The 20,234-nt window shown below is 52.3% G+C and overlaps 1 protein-coding gene across 1 annotated transcript in view; it reads right to left on the bottom strand.

The window, feature by feature from the left end:
- Positions 1 to 4,632: 4,632 nt before the first annotated feature.
- Positions 4,633 to 20,234, bottom strand: part of TCTN3 (tectonic family member 3) — a 28,674-nt gene continuing 13,072 nt past the window's right edge. Inside the window, exons 10-14 of the mRNA XM_083152536.1 lie at positions 17,634 to 17,726; positions 14,512 to 14,600; positions 14,276 to 14,432; positions 5,636 to 5,770; positions 4,633 to 4,965 (exon numbers count right to left, since the gene is read on the bottom strand). Of these exons, the coding sequence (XP_083008662.1) occupies positions 4,759 to 4,965; positions 5,636 to 5,770; positions 14,276 to 14,432; positions 14,512 to 14,600; positions 17,634 to 17,726 (681 nt within the window). The 3' untranslated portion in view covers positions 4,633 to 4,758. The remainder of the gene's footprint in view (positions 4,966 to 5,635; positions 5,771 to 14,275; positions 14,433 to 14,511; positions 14,601 to 17,633; positions 17,727 to 20,234) is intronic.

Raw genomic sequence — 20,234 nt, 5'->3', positions numbered from 1 at the left:
TAGTAGCCTGGCTGGAACTGAGCGGGAGGCGGTATCACAGGGTGTTGAGCGGGAGCATAGGCCTGGCTGGAGCTGGAACGGAGCTGCAATACAGATAATATTGCTGGAAACACTTCAGCGTTCATCCTGCTGCTTCTGTCAGCGGTCACATTATCAACAAATACAAGGTAACCAGTTCCATTGGCAGCCATACATGCCCACGCCATTACACTACCACCACCATGCTTCACTGATCAGGTGGCATGTTTTGGATCTTGAGCAGTTCCTTTCCTTCTCCACCCTCTTCTCTTCCCATCACTCTGCTACAAGTTGATCTTTGTCTCATCTGTCCATAGGATGTTGTTCTAGAACTAAAGGCTTTTTTAGATCTGGTTTTCCTGTTTTTTTGAGGCTCACCAAAGGTTTACATCTTGTGGTGAATCCTCTATATTCACTCTTGTGAAGTCTTCTCTTGATTGTTGACCATGACACAAATACACCTCCCTCCTGGAGAGTGTTCTTGATCTGGCCAACTGTTGTGAAGAAGTTCTCTTCACCAGGGAAGTAATTCTTCTGTCATCCACCACAGTTATTTTCTGTGATCTTCCGGGTATTTTGGTGTTGCTGAGCTCTCCGGTGCGTTCTTTCTTTTTAAGAATGTTCCAAACAGTTGATTTGGCCACACCTAATGTTCTTCCTATCTCTCTGATGGGTTTGTTCTGATTTCTCAGCCTAATGATGGCCTGCTTCACTGATAGTGACAGATCATTGGATCTCCTAGTTGACAGCAACAGATTCCAAATGCAAATGTCACACCTGGAATCCACTCCAGACCTTGTACCTGTTTAATTGATGATGAAATAACGAGGGACTAGCCCACACCTGTCCATGTAATGGCTTTTGAGTTGATTGTCCCATTACTTTTGGTCCCTTAAAGTGTGATGCACATATAGAAACTGTTGTAATTCCTGCACCGTTCTCCTGATTTGGATGTAAATACCCCCAAATTAAAGCTGAAAGTCTGCAGTTAAAGCACATCTTGTTTGGTTCATTTCAAATCCATTGGTGTATGGAGCCCAAAATATGAGAGTTGTGTCGATGGACCTGACTGTATGATTTACACAGGTTCTGTGGCTCAAATGCTCTTGTCCTGTGAATCTAGCCAGCCCCAGTACATGTGTAAATCACTGGTGTCCTAGGGAGGATTAAATAAATAATACCTGTTCTTACTTTTAAGGGCATTATTGCCTAAAGCAGGGCTGGGCAACACCGGCCCTCCAGATGTTAATGAACTACACATCCCAGGATGCTTCGTATTAGTTTTGCTATGTGGCCATGCTGAAACTGATGCAAGGCATGCTGGGATGTGTAGTTCATAAACATCTGGAGGGCTGGTGTTGCCCAGCCCTGGCCTAAAGCGATTGGCTGTGGGTATATTCCTCTGCCTAGGTACCCTAATGCTGTCGCAGTCTATAATGCAAATAGATATTTTGCCTGGTATTGTAGCAACGCTCATAATGCTTTGAGCAGTACAGACTGTGTAATAGTTACATTACTGCCTCACAGCGCTGAGGTCATGGGATCTATCCCCACCAAGTGTTATATATACGGGGCAGTACGGACGGTGTAATGGTTACATTACTGCCTCACAGCGCTGAGGTCATGGGATCTATCCCCACCATGTGTTATATATACGGGGCAGTACGGATGGTGTAATGGTTACATTACTGCCTCACAGCACTGAGGTCATGGGTTCTATTCCCACCATGTGTTATATATACGGGGCAGTACGGATGGTGTAATGGTTAGTATTACTGCCTCACAGCACTGAGGTGATGGGTTCAATTCCCACCATGTGTTATATATACGGGGCAGTACGGATGGTGTAATGGTTACATTACTGCCTCACAGCACTGAGGTGATGGGTTCAATTCCCACCATGTGTTATATATACGGGACAGTACGGATGGTGTAATGGTTAGTATTACTGCCTCACAGCACTGAGGTGATGGGTTCAATTCCCACCATGGCTCTAACTGCGCAGAGTTTGTATATTCTCCCCATGGGTTTCCTCTGGGTACTCCAGTTTACACCCACGGTCCAAAACTTTTATAGGTAGGTTAATTGGCTCCTAACAAAACGAAACCCAGAATGTCTGTGTGTGCGTGTACATGTGGTAGGGAATATAGAGTGTAAGCTCCACTGGGGCAGGGACTGATGTGAGTGTTCTAATATTCTCTGTAAAGCGCTGCAGAATATGTGTGCGCTATATATAAATAACTGGTAATAAATTAGGGGATGGTACAGAAGCCTAACTGTGCGTGTGTTCTCCTTGCTAATATACATGATCGGTACAGAAAAGGACTCTAATGGTGCCCATACACTTATGCCATATTGCAAGGCAATGTCCGATCACAGCTCGTGGTGCCTAAATTACCCTCTTCCAGCACCCCGTGTTGCATGCCATCTGCAGTGACCTATCAGTGCTAAGCTACTCAGACAGACGCAGCTAGTGGTGTCTCTGGCGCCCTCTTCTTAAACCCGCCGCCAAAAGCGAATTGTATTTGCATCTGGTTAAAAGTCCCATGCGATTGTTTCTGCAATTCGATAGTATGTTCAGTACATACAACTTCTCTGTTGATGCGGCTTTCGGCCGCTGGGCCAGTGCATCGCGTTGCATGGTCCCTAAAATGTGCAGACAATAATTTCACTTAATCGAACAGATGTGGCTGAAACTGAATGATTGTATACAATATCTCATAAGTGTATGGGCTCCATTATACTGATGTCACGGGTGAGTTCTGGGATTTTCCAGAGTGTATGCCCACATTGCGCCTGGCATTGAGAGATACAGTTTACCACAATTGCCCTGAAGGCTTAGTGGGGATCTGGTATTTCTAACACAAGGGCTAGGTGATTTGGTGTGGGACTCATTTGGATTTTTACTTGCACCCTAGCAGTTAACATCCCTACTAGCGAACTGATACCTGAAATACACAGAATAGATCTCTGTGTAAGCAGGGTGTAATATGCACGATCTCTTCCACGTTCTGTCTCCTACTAATAGTACAAGTCTGTCCTCCGGCTTATTGGATGCTCCTGCTCTGTCCAGCTGTAATTAGCATGAGATCATTGTTCTATTCAGGACACGGGGTGGTCAGGGAAGAACTAACCACCTAGAAATGGTCATTGTTAAATAAGCCAAAATACAAAAATCTGTATCGGGCCTGACGACCTGTCCCATCTAGCACACTGTATCCGTGCTGTCCTATGTGGAGAACACAGTTCCCTTTCCTGACAAACACCAGATATAGGGATATTAATCACCAAATTTGGTTTTGGCAGGTGGGAAAATGAAGTTCACATTCTTACGATTAACATGAAGCATCTTTTCAGAGGAGAGGGAAAGGATCAGCCAATCCGCTGCTACCTGCCAAGTCCCAGGCTGTGTTTGAAAAATGATACATGCTGATTGGTTGGTAGTATTATTATTTTTTTTACATATCCTTGATGCTGGTGGTTCTCAGACTCAGTCCTTGTTCCTTAGCAGGAGCACTCATTTGGCAGGTATTCAATGCGGCCGGCGAGGGGGTTAAACAGCGAGGATTGCAGTAAACCAGCGATCCGCACCGGCCGCTCGCCCTATTCAATTTTCTGGGGAAATCGTCGCCGTCACAGGGCGGCGAGAATTCCCCAAAACAGCAAGATCCGCGCCAAATGCAGGAAACTCGCTGTATTTAGCCACAAGTCTCGCTGCTTCTGGAGCCGCATACGCCAATTCCCCCTCGCTCAAAAAATGGAGCGAGGGGGAATTGGCGTATGAGGGGGCTGTGTTGAATACTGACAGGCTGAATGGTGACAGCTAGCAGAAAGCTCTGCTCGTTGCACCGCTCGCCCACAGCATTGGATACCCCCCATTATGTAAGGTTCATACACTGGCCCCTATAATGCACTGGCTGGAGAATGATTTCTGTGACTGGGAAGAAGGCCTAGAACTAAATACTTGCTTCCTATACAGAGGATGTATACCCAGCTGCAATGTTCTGATGAGAAGGATTCCTTTGTTCTGTTGGCTTACAGAGGACTCCTGCAGTTGGGGCCTCCCGCACCAAGATTTCCTGAGATTACACCATAACTTGCTCCATCTGTGTGGGGAAGACACATGGAAGACTGCACCATTTAGGATCTGACCACCATGTGTTATTATAGCAACCACGTACTTCAGCTAATCATCACCCCAAACGGAAGAGCTCGTGTTGAGTCACGCACTATCAGTCTGGAGAGCATATACCGTAACTCCTCATAAACCATGGTATAATCTAATGTAATCCAGTTATAATGCATCTACTTCCATAATGGATTTCTCTATAGGACAGGGTGACCTGGGCTTTACCACTGAAGTGTCTGACACTTTGGTGGAAGGTTGCAGGCATCAACTCTCATGCATTTTGGAGACTACCCTCTTCTAGACAGCTTGGCATTGGTAAATTGTGTCTCTGCTTCCTAATGAGAATTGTGATCATTCCTTCCTGTAATGGGTCATTTTAGTAGGAGCTTTGCTGTTCTCTGAAGTTCATGATGAAGTGTTTAAACCAGCACTTACCAACCATGCCACGCCTCACAAATAAGTATATTTAGTTGAAAACAAGGAGATGTTAAATAAAAAAAAAAATTTATTTAGAAAAGTGTATAAATCTCTCTTACTGGGGAATTATCCAATACAAACCGTCTGAACGGTCATTTTGAGCACTTTAGTGTTCGCAGGGATTAGGGTAATGTCTACCCACTTCTGCCCCAGCATATAATAAGCAGCCCTAGTACCAGGCGGGAATTCCCGGCTTTCGCCACCACACCGCTACACTGAAAAGGAGAAAAGAATCCCAGGGGGTTTCGGGATGTAACCGTGGGGTAGCCGCGCGGGGTAGGGCCGCGTAGTGTCAGGTCTGTGAAAGAAACCTGAGTCTGGAGAACGGTGGCATCCTGGCACTGTGGAAAGAATGAGAAACATGCGGTTAGCGTCTATAGCAATACCAAGCGTACTGCCAAGATACCCATCTCTATGCCAGTCTGTGCCACGTTAGCAGGGAGATGTATGACCAGGCAGCCAAACATTTCCCACTGCTGTCACCCATGTCCACCACAATGGGCATCTCTCAGTGGCACGGAGCAAATCTGATCAACAGCCCACTGCCTCTGTACAAGGACATATCAAACGTTATGGGACCGTTATGCTTTAATAATTCCCCAGTTAAAGGGCCAGTAACCTTGGTTCTTTAATCTAGGTATCTGCTGAATGGTTGGGCAAGGAAAGGCTTACACAAGCATGCCCGGAACACCCTGTATGGGCAGAAGATCAGCGTCCAGCGCTACAGATTGGGGCAGAGCCAGACACTTGCCCACATGTGTGGCTAGATTGGTACAATTATAGATTATGGGGATTGCTGGGTGGCACTTTGTCAGGGTAGAATGACCGTTGTCTGACCCGTGTACACGCTGTTCCCCCATCACAGAGGTCCTGTTGGCAGCTCAAGCAATGGCATGACGTGGGCACCGCCATCTGAGCGCTGCCCTGCACCTTGCCTCTACTGAGTCACTCGTCCTTGTCTAATCCCATAACACCGCCCAAGGAGATGAAGGGATCAAGTCTGAGTCTCACCTTGACGAGCTGGCACCTGTAGCTGAAGCGAGCACCAAGCACTTGTGCCTGGGGATTAGACAGGAGCCCGACGTCCGCCCATAAGATCTGCATGTGCAGGGAGACTGGGAGAAGGCAGCTGGATGAGCAGTCGCCCTGTGGAGATGAATAATCAGAGTGTCAGCTCCTTCAGCCACACCTCCCCCGCAGGGCATGTTTTATAGATCTGACTGACCCATTTACTGCTCTGTGCCAGTCACCTGTAGTGCTAAATCACTGGCAACTGACTGACCTGTACACGGCTCTGCACCAGTGACCTGCAGCACTAATCAATGGCTGGGTGACTGACCTGTGTACTGCTCCTCACCACTGACCTGCAGCACTAATCACTGGCCGGGTGACTGACCTGTATATGGCTCTGCACCAGTGACCTGCAGCACTAATCACTGACTCAGCACTGGTGCCTGACTGACCTGTGTGCTGCGCCAGCCACCTGCAGCGCTAATCACTGACTCAGCACTGCTGCCTGACTGACCTGTGTACTGCTCTGTGCCAGGCACCTGCAGCGCTAATCACTGACTCAGCACTGCTGCCTGACTGACCTGTGTACTGCTCTGTGCCAGTCACCTGCAGCGCTAATCACTGACTCAGCACCGGTGCCTGACTGACCTGTGTACTGCTCTGCACCAGTGACCTGCAGCGCTAATCACTGACTCAGTACCAGTGCCTGACTGACCTGTATACTGCTCTGCACCAGTCACTTGCAGCGCTAATCACTGACTCCACACCGGTGCCTGACTGACCTGTGTACTGCTCTGTGCCAGTCACCTGCAGCACTAATCACTAACTCAGCACCGGTGCCTGACTGACCTGTATACTGCTCTGCTCCAGTCACCTGCAGCGCTAATCACTGACTCATCACCGGTGCCTGACTGACCTGTGTACTGCTCTGTGCCAGTCACCTGCAGCGCTAATCACTGACTCAGCACCGGTGCCTGACTGACCTATATACTGCTCTGTGCCAGTCACCTGCAGCTCTAATCACTGACTCCGCACCGGTGCCTGACTGACCTGTGTACTGCTCTGCACCAGTGACCTGGAGCACTAATCACTGACTCAGCACTGGTGCCTGACTGACCTGTGCCAGTCACCTGCAGCTCTAATCACTGACTCCGCACCGGTGCCTGACTGACCTGTGTACTGCTCTATGCCAGTCACCTGCAGCGCTAATCACTAATTCAGGACCGGTGCCTGACTGACCTGTATACTGCTCTGTGCCAGTCACCTGCAGCGCTAATCACTGACTCAGGACCGGGGCCTGACTGACCTGTGTACTGCTCTGCACCAGTGACCTGGAGCACTAATCACTGACTCCACACCGGTGCCTGACTGACCTGTGTACTGCTCAGTGCCAGTCACCTGCAGTGCTAATCACTGACTCCTCACCGGTGCCTGACTGACCTGTGTACTGCTCTATGCCAGTCACCTGCAGCGCTAATCACTAATTCAGGACCGGTGCCTGACTGACCTGTGTACTGCTCTGTGCCAGTCACCTGCAGCTCTAATCACTGACTCCGCACCGGTGCCTGACTGACCTGTGTACTGCTCTGCACCAGTGACCTGGAGCACTAATCACTGACTCAGCACTGGTGCCTGACTGACCTGTATACTGCTCTGTGCCAGTCACCTGCAGCGCTAATCACTGACTCAGCACCGGTGCCTGACTGATATGTGTACTGCTCTGTGCCAGTCACCTGCAGCGCTAATCACTAACTCAGCACTGGTGCCTGACTGACCTGTGTACTGCTCTATGCCAGTCACCTGCAGCACTAATCACTAATTCAGCACCGGTACCTGACTGACCTGTGTACTGCTCTGTGCCAGTCACCTGCAGCTCTAATCACTGGCCGGGTGACTGACCTGTATACTGCTCTGCGCCAGTCACCTGCAGCGCTAATCACTGAATCAGCACAGGTGCCAGATTGACCAGTATACTGCTCTGTGCCATTCATCTACAGCGCTAATCACTGACTCAGCACCAGTGCCTGACTAACCTGTATACTGCTCTGTGCCAGTCACCTGCAGCTCTAATCACTGGCCGGGTGACTGACCTGTATACTGCTCTGCGCCAGTCACCTGCAGCGCTAATCACTGACTCAGTATCAGTGCCTGACTGACCTGTGTACTGCTCTGCACCAGTGACCTGGAGCACTAATCACTGACTCAGCACTGGTGCCTGACTGACCTGTGTACTGCTCTGCACCAGTCACCTGCAGCGCTAATCACTGACTCAGCACCGGTGCCTGACTGACCTGTATACTGCTCTGCTCCAGTCACCTGCAGCGCTAATCACTGACTCATCACCGGTGCCTGACTGACCTGTGTACTGCTCTGTGCCAGTCACCTGCAGCGCTAATCACTGACTCAGCACCGGTGCCTGACTGACCTATATACTGCTCTGTGCCAGTCACCTGCAGCTCTAATCACTGACTCCGCACCGGTGCCTGACTGACCTGTGTACTGCTCTGCACCAGTGACCTGGAGCACTAATCACTGACTCAGCACTGGTGCCTGACTGACCTGTGCCAGTCACCTGCAGCTCTAATCACTGACTCCGCACCGGTGCCTGACTGACCTGTGTACTGCTCTATGCCAGTCACCTGCAGCGCTAATCACTAATTCAGGACCGGTGCCTGACTGACCTGTATACTGCTCTGTGCCAGTCACCTGCAGCGCTAATCACTGACTCAGGACCGGGGCCTGACTGACCTGTGTACTGCTCTGCACCAGTGACCTGGAGCACTAATCACTGACTCCACACCGGTGCCTGACTGACCTGTGTACTGCTCAGTGCCAGTCACCTGCAGTGCTAATCACTGACTCCTCACCGGTGCCTGACTGACCTGTGTACTGCTCTATGCCAGTCACCTGCAGCGCTAATCACTAATTCAGGACCGGTGCCTGACTGACCTGTGTACTGCTCTGTGCCAGTCACCTGCAGCTCTAATCACTGACTCCGCACCGGTGCCTGACTGACCTGTGTACTGCTCTGCACCAGTGACCTGGAGCACTAATCACTGACTCAGCACTGGTGCCTGACTGACCTGTATACTGCTCTGTGCCAGTCACCTGCAGCGCTAATCACTGACTCAGCACCGGTGCCTGACTGATATGTGTACTGCTCTGTGCCAGTCACCTGCAGCGCTAATCACTAACTCAGCACTGGTGCCTGACTGACCTGTGTACTGCTCTATGCCAGTCACCTGCAGCACTAATCACTAATTCAGCACCGGTACCTGACTGACCTGTGTACTGCTCTGTGCCAGTCACCTGCAGCTCTAATCACTGGCCGGGTGACTGACCTGTATACTGCTCTGCGCCAGTCACCTGCAGCGCTAATCACTGAATCAGCACAGGTGCCAGATTGACCAGTATACTGCTCTGTGCCATTCATCTACAGCGCTAATCACTGACTCAGCACCAGTGCCTGACTAACCTGTATACTGCTCTGTGCCAGTCACCTGCAGCTCTAATCACTGGCCGGGTGACTGACCTGTATACTGCTCTGCGCCAGTCACCTGCAGCGCTAATCACTGACTCAGTATCAGTGCCTGACTGACCTGTGTACTGCTCTGCACCAGTGACCTGGAGCACTAATCACTGACTCAGCACTGGTGCCTGACTGACCTATGTACTGCTCTGCACCAGTCACCTGCAGCGCTAATCACTGACTCAGCACCGGTGCCTGACTGATATGTGTACTGCTCTGTGCCAGTCACCTGCAGCGCTAATCACTGACTCATCACCGGTGCCTGACTGACCTGTGTACTGCTCTGTGCCAGTCACCTGCAGCGCTAATCACTGACTCAGTATCAGTGCCTGACTGACCTGTGTACTGCTCTGCACCAGTGACCTGGAGCACTAATCACTGACTCAGCACTGGTGCCTGACTGACCTATGTACTGCTCTGCACCAGTCACCTGCAGCGCTAATCACTGACTCAGTATCAGTGCCTGACTGACCTGTGTACTGCTCTGTGCCATTCATCTACAGCGCTAATCACTGACTCAGCACCAGTGCCTGACTAACCTGTATACTGCTCTGTGCCAGTCACCTGCAGCTCTAATCACTGGCCGGGTGACTGACCTGTATACTGCTCTGCGCCAGTCACCTGCAGCGCTAATCACTGACTCAGTATCAGTGCCTGACTGACCTGTGTACTGCTCTGCACCAGTGACCTGGAGCACTAATCACTGACTCAGCACTGGTGCCTGACTGACCTATGTACTGCTCTGCACCAGTCACCTGCAGCGCTAATCACTAACTCAGCACCGGTGCCTGACTGACCTGTATACTGCTCTGCTCCAGTCACCTGCAGCGCTAATCACTGACTCATCACCGGTGCCTGACTGACCTGTGTACTGCTCTGTGCCAGTCACCTGCAGCGCTAATCACTGACTCAGCACCGGTGCCTGACTGACCTATATACTGCTCTGTGCCAGTCACCTGCAGCTCTAATCACTGACTCCGCACCGGTGCCTGACTGACCTGTGTACTGCTCTGCACCAGTGACCTGGAGCACTAATCACTGACTCAGCACTGGTGCCTGACTGACCTGTGCCAGTCACCTGCAGCTCTAATCACTGACTCCGCACCGGTGCCTGACTGACCTGTGTACTGCTCTATGCCAGTCACCTGCAGCGCTAATCACTAATTCAGGACCGGTGCCTGACTGACCTGTATACTGCTCTGTGCCAGTCACCTGCAGCGCTAATCACTGACTCAGGACCGGGGCCTGACTGACCTGTGTACTGCTCTGCACCAGTGACCTGGAGCACTAATCACTGACTCCACACCGGTGCCTGACTGACCTGTGTACTGCTCAGTGCCAGTCACCTGCAGTGCTAATCACTGACTCCTCACCGGTGCCTGACTGACCTGTGTACTGCTCTATGCCAGTCACCTGCAGCGCTAATCACTAATTCAGGACCGGTGCCTGACTGACCTGTGTACTGCTCTGTGCCAGTCACCTGCAGCTCTAATCACTGACTCCGCACCGGTGCCTGACTGACCTGTGTACTGCTCTGCACCAGTGACCTGGAGCACTAATCACTGACTCAGCACTGGTGCCTGACTGACCTGTATACTGCTCTGTGCCAGTCACCTGCAGCGCTAATCACTGACTCAGCACCGGTGCCTGACTGATATGTGTACTGCTCTGTGCCAGTCACCTGCAGCGCTAATCACTAACTCAGCACTGGTGCCTGACTGACCTGTGTACTGCTCTATGCCAGTCACCTGCAGCACTAATCACTAATTCAGCACCGGTACCTGACTGACCTGTGTACTGCTCTGTGCCAGTCACCTGCAGCTCTAATCACTGGCCGGGTGACTGACCTGTATACTGCTCTGCGCCAGTCACCTGCAGCGCTAATCACTGAATCAGCACAGGTGCCAGATTGACCAGTATACTGCTCTGTGCCATTCATCTACAGCGCTAATCACTGACTCAGCACCAGTGCCTGACTAACCTGTATACTGCTCTGTGCCAGTCACCTGCAGCTCTAATCACTGGCCGGGTGACTGACCTGTATACTGCTCTGCGCCAGTCACCTGCAGCGCTAATCACTGACTCAGTATCAGTGCCTGACTGACCTGTGTACTGCTCTGCACCAGTGACCTGGAGCACTAATCACTGACTCAGCACTGGTGCCTGACTGACCTATGTACTGCTCTGCACCAGTCACCTGCAGCGCTAATCACTGACTCAGCACCGGTGCCTGACTGATATGTGTACTGCTCTGTGCCAGTCACCTGCAGCGCTAATCACTAATTCAGCACCGGTGCCTGACTGACCTGTGTACTGCTCTGTGCCAGTCACCTGCAGCGCTAATCACTGACTCAGTATCAGTGCCTGACTGACCTGTGTACTGCTCTGCACCAGTGACCTGGAGCACTAATCACTGACTCAGCACTGGTGCCTGACTGACCTGTATACTGCTCTGTGCCAGTCACCTGCAGCGCTAATCACTGACTCAGCACAGGTGCCTGACTGATATGTGTACTGCTCTGTGCCAGTCACCTGCAGCGCTAATCACTGACTCAGCACCGGTGCCTGACTGATATGTGTACTGCTCTGTGCCAGTCACCTGCAGCGCTAATCACTAATTCAGCACCGGTGCCTGACTGACCTGTGTACTGCTCTGTGCCAGTCACCTGCAGCTCTAATCACTGGCCGGGTGACTGACCTGTATACTGCTCTGCGCCAGTCACCTGCAGCGCTAATCACTGACTCAGTATCAGTGCCTGACTGACCTGTGTACTGCTCTGCACCAGTGACCTGGAGCACTAATCACTGACTCAGCACTGGTGCCTGACTGACCTGTATACTGCTCTGTGCCAGTCACCTGCAGCGCTAATCACGGACTCAGCACCGGTGCCTGACTGATATGTGTACTGCTCTGTGCCAGTCACCTGCAGCGCTAATCACTAACTCAGCACTGGTGCCTGACTGACCTGTGTACTGCTCTATGCCAGTCACCTGCAGCACTAATCACTAATTCAGCACCGGTACCTGACTGACCTGTGTACTGCTCTGTGCCAGTCACCTGCAGCTCTAATCACTGGCCGGGTGACTGACCTGTATACTGCTCTGCGCCAGTCACCTGCAGCGCTAATCACTGAATCAGCACAGGTGCCAGATTGACCAGTATACTGCTCTGTGCCATTCATCTACAGCGCTAATCACTGACTCAGCACCAGTGCCTGACTAACCTGTATACTGCTCTGTGCCAGTCACCTGCAGCTCTAATCACTGGCCGGGTGACTGACCTGTATACTGCTCTGCGCCAGTCACCTGCAGCGCTAATCACTGACTCAGTATCAGTGCCTGACTGACCTGTGTACTGCTCTGCACCAGTGACCTGGAGCACTAATCACTGACTCAGCACTGGTGCCTGACTGACCTATGTACTGCTCTGCACCAGTCACCTGCAGCGCTAATCACTGACTCAGCACCGGTGCCTGACTGATATGTGTACTGCTCTGTGCCAGTCACCTGCAGCGCTAATCACTAATTCAGCACCGGTGCCTGACTGACCTGTGTACTGCTCTGTGCCAGTCACCTGCAGCGCTAATCACTGACTCAGTATCAGTGCCTGACTGACCTGTGTACTGCTCTGCACCAGTGACCTGGAGCACTAATCACTGACTCAGCACTGGTGCCTGACTGACCTGTATACTGCTCTGTGCCAGTCACCTGCAGCGCTAATCACTGACTCAGCACAGGTGCCTGACTGATATGTGTACTGCTCTGTGCCAGTCACCTGCAGCGCTAATCACTGACTCAGCACCGGTGCCTGACTGATATGTGTACTGCTCTGTGCCAGTCACCTGCAGCGCTAATCACTAATTCAGCACCGGTGCCTGACTGACCTGTGTACTGCTCTGTGCCAGTCACCTGCAGCTCTAATCACTGGCCGGGTGACTGACCTGTATACTGCTCTGCGCCAGTCACCTGCAGCGCTAATCACTGACTCAGTATCAGTGCCTGACTGACCTGTGTACTGCTCTGCACCAGTGACCTGGAGCCCTAATCACTGACTCAGCACTGGTGCCTGACTGACCTGTATACTGCTCTGTGCCAGTCACCTGCAGCGCTAATCACGGACTCAGCACCGGTGCCTGACTGATATGTGTACTGCTCTGTGCCAGTCACCTGCAGCGCTAATCACTAACTCAGCACTGGTGCCTGACTGACCTGTGTACTGCTCTGTGCCAGTCACCTGCAGCGCTAATCACTGACTCAGCACCAGTGCCTGACTGACCTGTATACTGCTCTGTGCCAGTCACCTGCAGCGCTAATCACTAATTCAGCACCGGTGCCTGACTGACCTGTGTATTGCTCTGTGCCAGTCACCTGCAGCGCTAATCACTGACTCAGCACTGGTGCCTGACTGACCTGTATACTGCTCTGTGCCAGTCACCTGCAGCGCTAATCACTGACTCAGCACCGGTGCCTGACTGACCTGTATACTGCTCTGTGCCAGTCACCTGCAGCGCTAATCACTGACTCGGCACCAGTGCCTGACTGACCTGTATACTGCTCTGTGCCAGTCACCTGCAGCTCTAATCACTGACTCAGTACCGGTGCATGACTGACCTGTGTACTGCTCTGTGCCAGTCACCTGCAGCGCTAATCACTGACTCAGCACTGGTGCCTGACTGACCTGTATACTGCTCTGTGCCAGTCACCTGCAGCGCTAATCACTGACTCAGTACCAGTGCCTGACTGACCTGTATACTGCTCTGTGCCAGTCACCTGCAGCTCTAATCACTGGCCGAGTGACTGACCTGTATACTGCTCTGCACCAGTGACCTGGAGCACTAATCACTGACTCAGCACCGGTGCCTGACTGACCTGTGTACTGCTCTGCACCAGTGACCTGGAGCACTAATCACTGACTCGGCACCAGTGCGTACTGCTCTGTGCCAGTCACCTGCAGCGCTAATCACTTTATCTCTCTCCCAAGCTTTGATAAGTCTCCCCCTGATGTCCTACTTATGCTAAACACTTGTACAGAATGGTAATAGCCATATCTACCACTGTGTACAACTTCTGATGCTGTCCGCGAGGATGGAAACATGAATGGGACCAGTCACCTGGCTGCTGCAGTTCTCATACAGGATAGGTGTCCAGCTCCCGCTCTGGGTACTGGTGGCGTTCCCAAACATTGCCAAGCTTTGTGGCACACTGCCCCCCAGCAGCAGTTGGTATGACCGAGCTTGGAGGTCACTACATGTATCTAGGGTTGTTCCACTGTGAAAGAGAGGGGACATATTAGATACTGTACAGCATCCTCACATACATGTGTGCCCAGGAACACAGGAAAGCTTACCGGATCATGCAGCCACTCAGCGAGTTCATCCCAAACCCAACAGGGCTGTAAGTGCACGATTCTCCCACCAGAGACCTCAGTAACAACAGCTGCCAGGGGTCAGGGGTAATAATGCAATGAGGACACAAGGGGGAGCCAGAGAGCAACCACTTACTGTGACCCAGAGGACACCATACTGTATCTCCCACATTTTATTTATAAGGACTGGCTGGGATTTGTAGTGCAGACACAGTTGGCCAACTAATGATGGGCTTATCCTGCATGGATAATTAGGTAATGCTGCAATTAACCTGTTAGTGAGTGATACTGATATTGTATTTATAGTGATTTCATTATTTATGAAGTGAAGTAATTTCTCTTGCTTATATAGATACCACCTGATTAGTGCAGATGTTACAGGGGCTCTTATGGTGTCTGTAGTAATACACAATACACAGACGTCACTGCTGCTTCCTAGTAACCAGACTGATAGCGGAAATGCCTTGTGCCTCTGATGTCATCCGTACTTCTCATTGCTACTAAGCCCAGGCGATGGGGGCTTGTTACAGTACACATGTACAGCCCCGTGCCAAGAGCATTACAGTACACCCCCGTGCCAGGAGCGTTACGGTACACCTGTGCTGCCCCGTGCCAAGAGCGTTACGGTACACCTGTGCAGCCCCGTGCCAAGAGCGTTACGGTACACCTGTGCAGCCCCGTGCCAAGAGCGTTACGGTACACCGGTGCAGCCCCGTGCCAAGAGCGTTACGGTACACCGGTGCAGCCCCGTGCCAAGAGCGTTACCGTACACCGGTGCATCCCCGTGCCAAGAGCGTTACGGTACACCTGTGCAGCCCCGTGCCAAGAGTGTTACGGTACACCTGTGCAGCCCCGTGCCAGGAGCGTTACGGTACACCTCCGTGCCGGGAGCGTTACGGTACACCTGTGCAGCCCCGTGCTGGGAGTGTTACAGTACACCTGTGCAGCCCCATGCCGGGAGCATTACAGTACACCTGTACAGCCATGTGCCTTGCAGTACAGCCCTGGGCCAGGAGCGTTATAGTACACCTGTACAGCCATGTGCATTACAGTACACCTGTACAGCCCAGTGTCAGAGCGTTACAGTACACCTGTACAGCCCTGTGCCAGGAGCGTTAAAGTACACCTGTACCTGGAGTGTTACATTACACCTGTGCAGCCCCGTGCCGGGAGCGTTACAGTACACCTGTGCAGCCCAGTGCCAAGAGCGTTACATTACACCTACATTTTGACTGTCTGTAAATACCCTGTTTTGTTGTATCACTGTCCACTTTGTAAAGCGCAACGGAATATGCTGCGCTATATAAGAAACTGTTAATAAATAAATAATAATAAATTACACCCGTACAGCCCAGTGCCGGGAGCATTACAGTACACCTGTACAGCCCCATGCCGGGAGCATTACAGTACACCTGTACAGCCCCATGCCGGGAGCGTTACAGTACACCTGTACAGCCCCGTGCAGGGAGCGTTACAGTACACATGTGCAGCCCCGTGCCAGGAGTGTTACAGTACACATGTGCAGCCCCGTGCCGGGAGCGTTACAGTACACCTGTGCAGCCCCGTGCCAAGAGCATTACAGTACACCTGTACAGCCCCGTGCCGGGAGTGTTACAGTACACCTGTACAGCCATGCGCCTTGCAGTACAGCCATGTGCCAGGAGCGTTACAGTACACCTATGTGCATTACAGTATACCTGTGCAGCCCAGTGTCAGGAGCGTTACAGTACACCTGTACAGCCCTGTGCAGGAGCGTTACAGTACACCTGTACCTGGAGTGTTACAATACACCTGTGCAGCCCCGTAATGGGAGCATTACATTACACCTGTGCAGCCCCGTGCCGGGAGCGTTACAGTACACCTGTGCAGCCCAGTGCCAAGAGCGTTACAGGACACCCGTGCAGCCCCGTGCCGGAAGCGTTACAGAACACCTGTGCAGTTCCGTTCCGGAAGCGTTACAGTACACCTGTGCAGCCCCGTGCCGGGAGCGTTACAGTACACCTGTGCAGCCCCGTGCCGGGAGCGTTACAGTACACCTGTACAGCCCAGTGCCAAGAGCTTTACATTACACCTGTACAGCCCAGTGCGGGATGCAGTTTAAATCCCGGCGGTCGGGATCCCGGCGTTCAGAATCCCGACGCTGGAATCCCGACACTTTCTCCCTCCGTGGGAGTCCACGACACCCCTGGAGGGAGAATAAATTAGCGTGCCGAGCGTAGCGAGGCACCGGGCCCGCTGCGTGGCGAGCGCAGCGAGCCCGCAAGGGGGGGGGCGATCCACGTCCCCCCCTTGTCGGGATTCCGGCGTCCGGATTTTGAACGCCGGGATCCCGACTGCCGGGATTTCATACGGAATCCCCCAGTGCCGGGAGCGTTACAGTACACCTGTGCAGCCCCGTGCCGGAACCATTACAGTACACCTGTGCAGCCCCGTGCCGGAAGCGTTACAGTACACCTGTGCAGCCCCGTGCCGGAAGCATTACAGTACACCTGTGCAGCCCCGTGCCGGAAGCGTTACAGTACACCTGTGCAGCCCCGTGCCGGAAGCGTTACCAGTACACCTGTGCAGCCCTGTGCCGGAAGCATTACAGTACACCTGTGCAGCCCCGTGCCGGAAGCGTTACCAGTACACCTGTGCAGCCCCGTGCCGGAAGCGTTACAGTACACCTATGCAGCCCCGTGCTGGAAGCGTTACAGTACACCTGTGCAGCCCCATGCCGGAAGCGTTACAGTACACCTGTGCAGCCCCGTGCCGGGAGTGTTACCAGTACACCTGTGCAGCCCCGTACCGGGAGTGTTACCAGTACACCTGTGCAGCCCCGTGCCGGGAGCGTTACCAGTACACCTGCACAGCCCAGTGCCGGGAGCGTTACCAGTACACCTGTGCAGCCCCGTGCCGGAAGCGTTACAGTACACCTGTGCAGCCCAGTGCCGGGAGCGTTACCAGTACACCTGTGCAGCCCCGTGCCGGAAGCGTTACAGTACACCTGTGCAGCCCCATGCCGGGAGCGTTACCAGTACACCTGTGCAGCCCCGTGCCGGGAGTGTTACCAGTACACCTGTGCAGCCCCGTGCCGAGAAAGGACACACATGGAATAAGGATACGTGTCCATTGTCGCTGATCACAGGAAATCCAACTAGGTATCCCGGGTTCCCACTTCTGGTTTGAACCGAACTCTGAGCAGCTGAAGAAAGTGGCTGTGGACAATAAAGTGACATCATCACCACTTATGTGACATCACCTACACAACACTATGTGACATTACCAAGTATATGACAAGGGTCATAATAGCAAAATACAGAATACCTGGTGTTGTACAGCAGTTTCAATATAAACAAGAGAAGATGCTACATACATGACCTATATGTGTATGGAGATATAGGCTACAGTTCCTGTGAATCACACACACACAGAGCCATGCAATCTCCATAGTCACACAGTAGCAGTAGGATGGGCCATACCATAGCGCTCAGTGACGTCCACAGCACTGCCACAGGATGCCTGCTTTCCATAAGGTCAGGTGGTATAGTGAATGCAGGAGGCAGACAGGCTCACAGCAGGACAGAGGGGGAATACCCCAGCAGGACACCCTGTTATACAGCAGGACAGAGGAGGAATACCCCAGCAGGACATCCTGTTATACAGCAGGACAGAGGGGGAATACCCCAGCAGGACACCCTGTTATACAGCAGGACAGAGGGGGAATATCCCAGCAGGACATCCTGTTATACAGCAGGACAGAGGAGGATTACCCCAGCAGAACACCCTGTTATACAGCAGGACAGAGGAGGATTACCCCAGCAGAACACCCTGTTATACAGCAGGACAGAGTAGGAATACCCCAGCAGGACAGAGAAGGGGATACCCCAGCAGGACACCCTGTTATACAGCAGGACAGAGGTGGAATACCCCAGCAGGATACCCTGTTGTACAGCAGGACAGAGTAGGAATACCCCAGCAGGACAGAGAAGGGGATACCCCAGCAGGACACCCTGTTATACAGCAGGACAGAGAAGGGGATACCCCAGCAGGATTCCCTGTCATACAGCAGGACAGATCCGGAATACCCCAGCAGGACACAATGTTATACAGCAGGACAGAGGAGGGATACCCCAGCAGGACACCCTGTTATACAGCAGGACAGAGGAGGAATACCCCAGCAGGACACCCTGTTATACAGCAGGACAGAGGAGGATTGCCCAAGCAGGACATCCTGTTATACAGCAGGACAGAGGAGGAATACCCCAGCAGGACACCCTGTTATACAGCAGGACAGAGGAGGGATACCCCAGCAGGACACCCTGTTATACAGCAGGACAGAGGAGGAATACCCCAGCAGGACATCCTGTTATAAAGCAGGACAGAGGAGGAATACCCCAGCTGAAGAAAGTGGCTGTGGACAATAAAGTGACATCATCACCACTTATGTGACATCACCTACACAACACTATGTGACATTACCAAGTATATGACAAGGGTCATAATAGCAAAATACAGAATACCTGGTGTTGTACAGCAGTTTCAATATAAACAAGAGAAGATGCTACATACATGACCTATATGTGTATGGAGATATAGGCTACAGTTCCTGTGAATCACACACACACAGAGCCATGCAATCTCCATAGTCACACAGTAGCAGTAGGATGGGCCATACCATAGCGCTCAGTGACGTCCACAGCACTGCCACAGGATGCCTGCTTTCCATAAGGTCAGGTGGTATAGTGAATGCAGGAGGCAGACAGGCTCACAGCAGGACAGAGGGGGAATACCCCAGCAGGACACCCTGTTATACAGCAGGACAGAGGAGGAATACCCCAGCAGGACATCCTGTTATACAGCAGGACAGAGGGGGAATACCCCAGCAGGACACCCTGTTATACAGCAGGACAGAGGGGGAATACCCCAGCAGGACATCCTGTTATACAGCAGGACAGAGGAGGATTACCCCAGCAGAACACCCTGTTATACAGCAGGACAGAGGAGGATTACCCCAGCAGAACACCCTGTTATACAGCAGGACAGAGTAGGAATACCCCAGCAGGACAGAGAAGGGGATACCCCAGCAGGACACCCTGTTATACAGCAGGACAGAGGTGGAATACCCCAGCAAGATACCCTGTTGTACAGCAGGACAGAGTAGGAATACCCCAGCAGGACAGAGAAGGGGATACCCCAGCAGGACACCCTGTTATACAGCAGGACAGAGAAGGGGATACCCCAGCAGGATTCCCTGTCATACAGCAGGACAGATCCGGAATACCCCAGCAGGACACCCTGTTATACAGCAGGACAGAGGAGGAATACCCCAGCAGGACACCCTGTTATACAGCAGGACAGAGGAGGATTGCCCAAGCAGGACACCCTGTTATACAGCAGGACAGAGGAGGGATACCCCAGCAGGACACCCTGTTATACAGCAGGACAGAGGAGGAATACCCCAGCAGGACACCCTGTTATACAGCAGGACAGAGGAGGGATACCCCAGCAGGACACCCTGTTATACAGCAGGACAGAGGAGGAATACCCCAGCAGGACATCCTGTTATAAAGCAGGACAGAGGAGGAATACCCCAGCAGGATACCCTGTTATACAGCAGGACAGAGGAGGGATACCCCAGCAGGACACCCTGTTATACAGCAGGACAGAGGAGGATTACCCAAGCAGGACATCCTGTTATACAGCAGGACAGAGGAGGATTACCC

This window comes from Crinia signifera, chromosome 7, assembly GCF_055691185.1.
Source record: "Crinia signifera chromosome 7, ASM5569118v1, whole genome shotgun sequence".
In the NCBI taxonomy this organism is placed as follows: domain Eukaryota; kingdom Metazoa; phylum Chordata; class Amphibia; order Anura; family Myobatrachidae; genus Crinia; species Crinia signifera.
The sequence above is the reverse complement of the archived record's forward strand: the minus strand, read 5'-3'. Positions and strand labels throughout refer to the sequence as shown.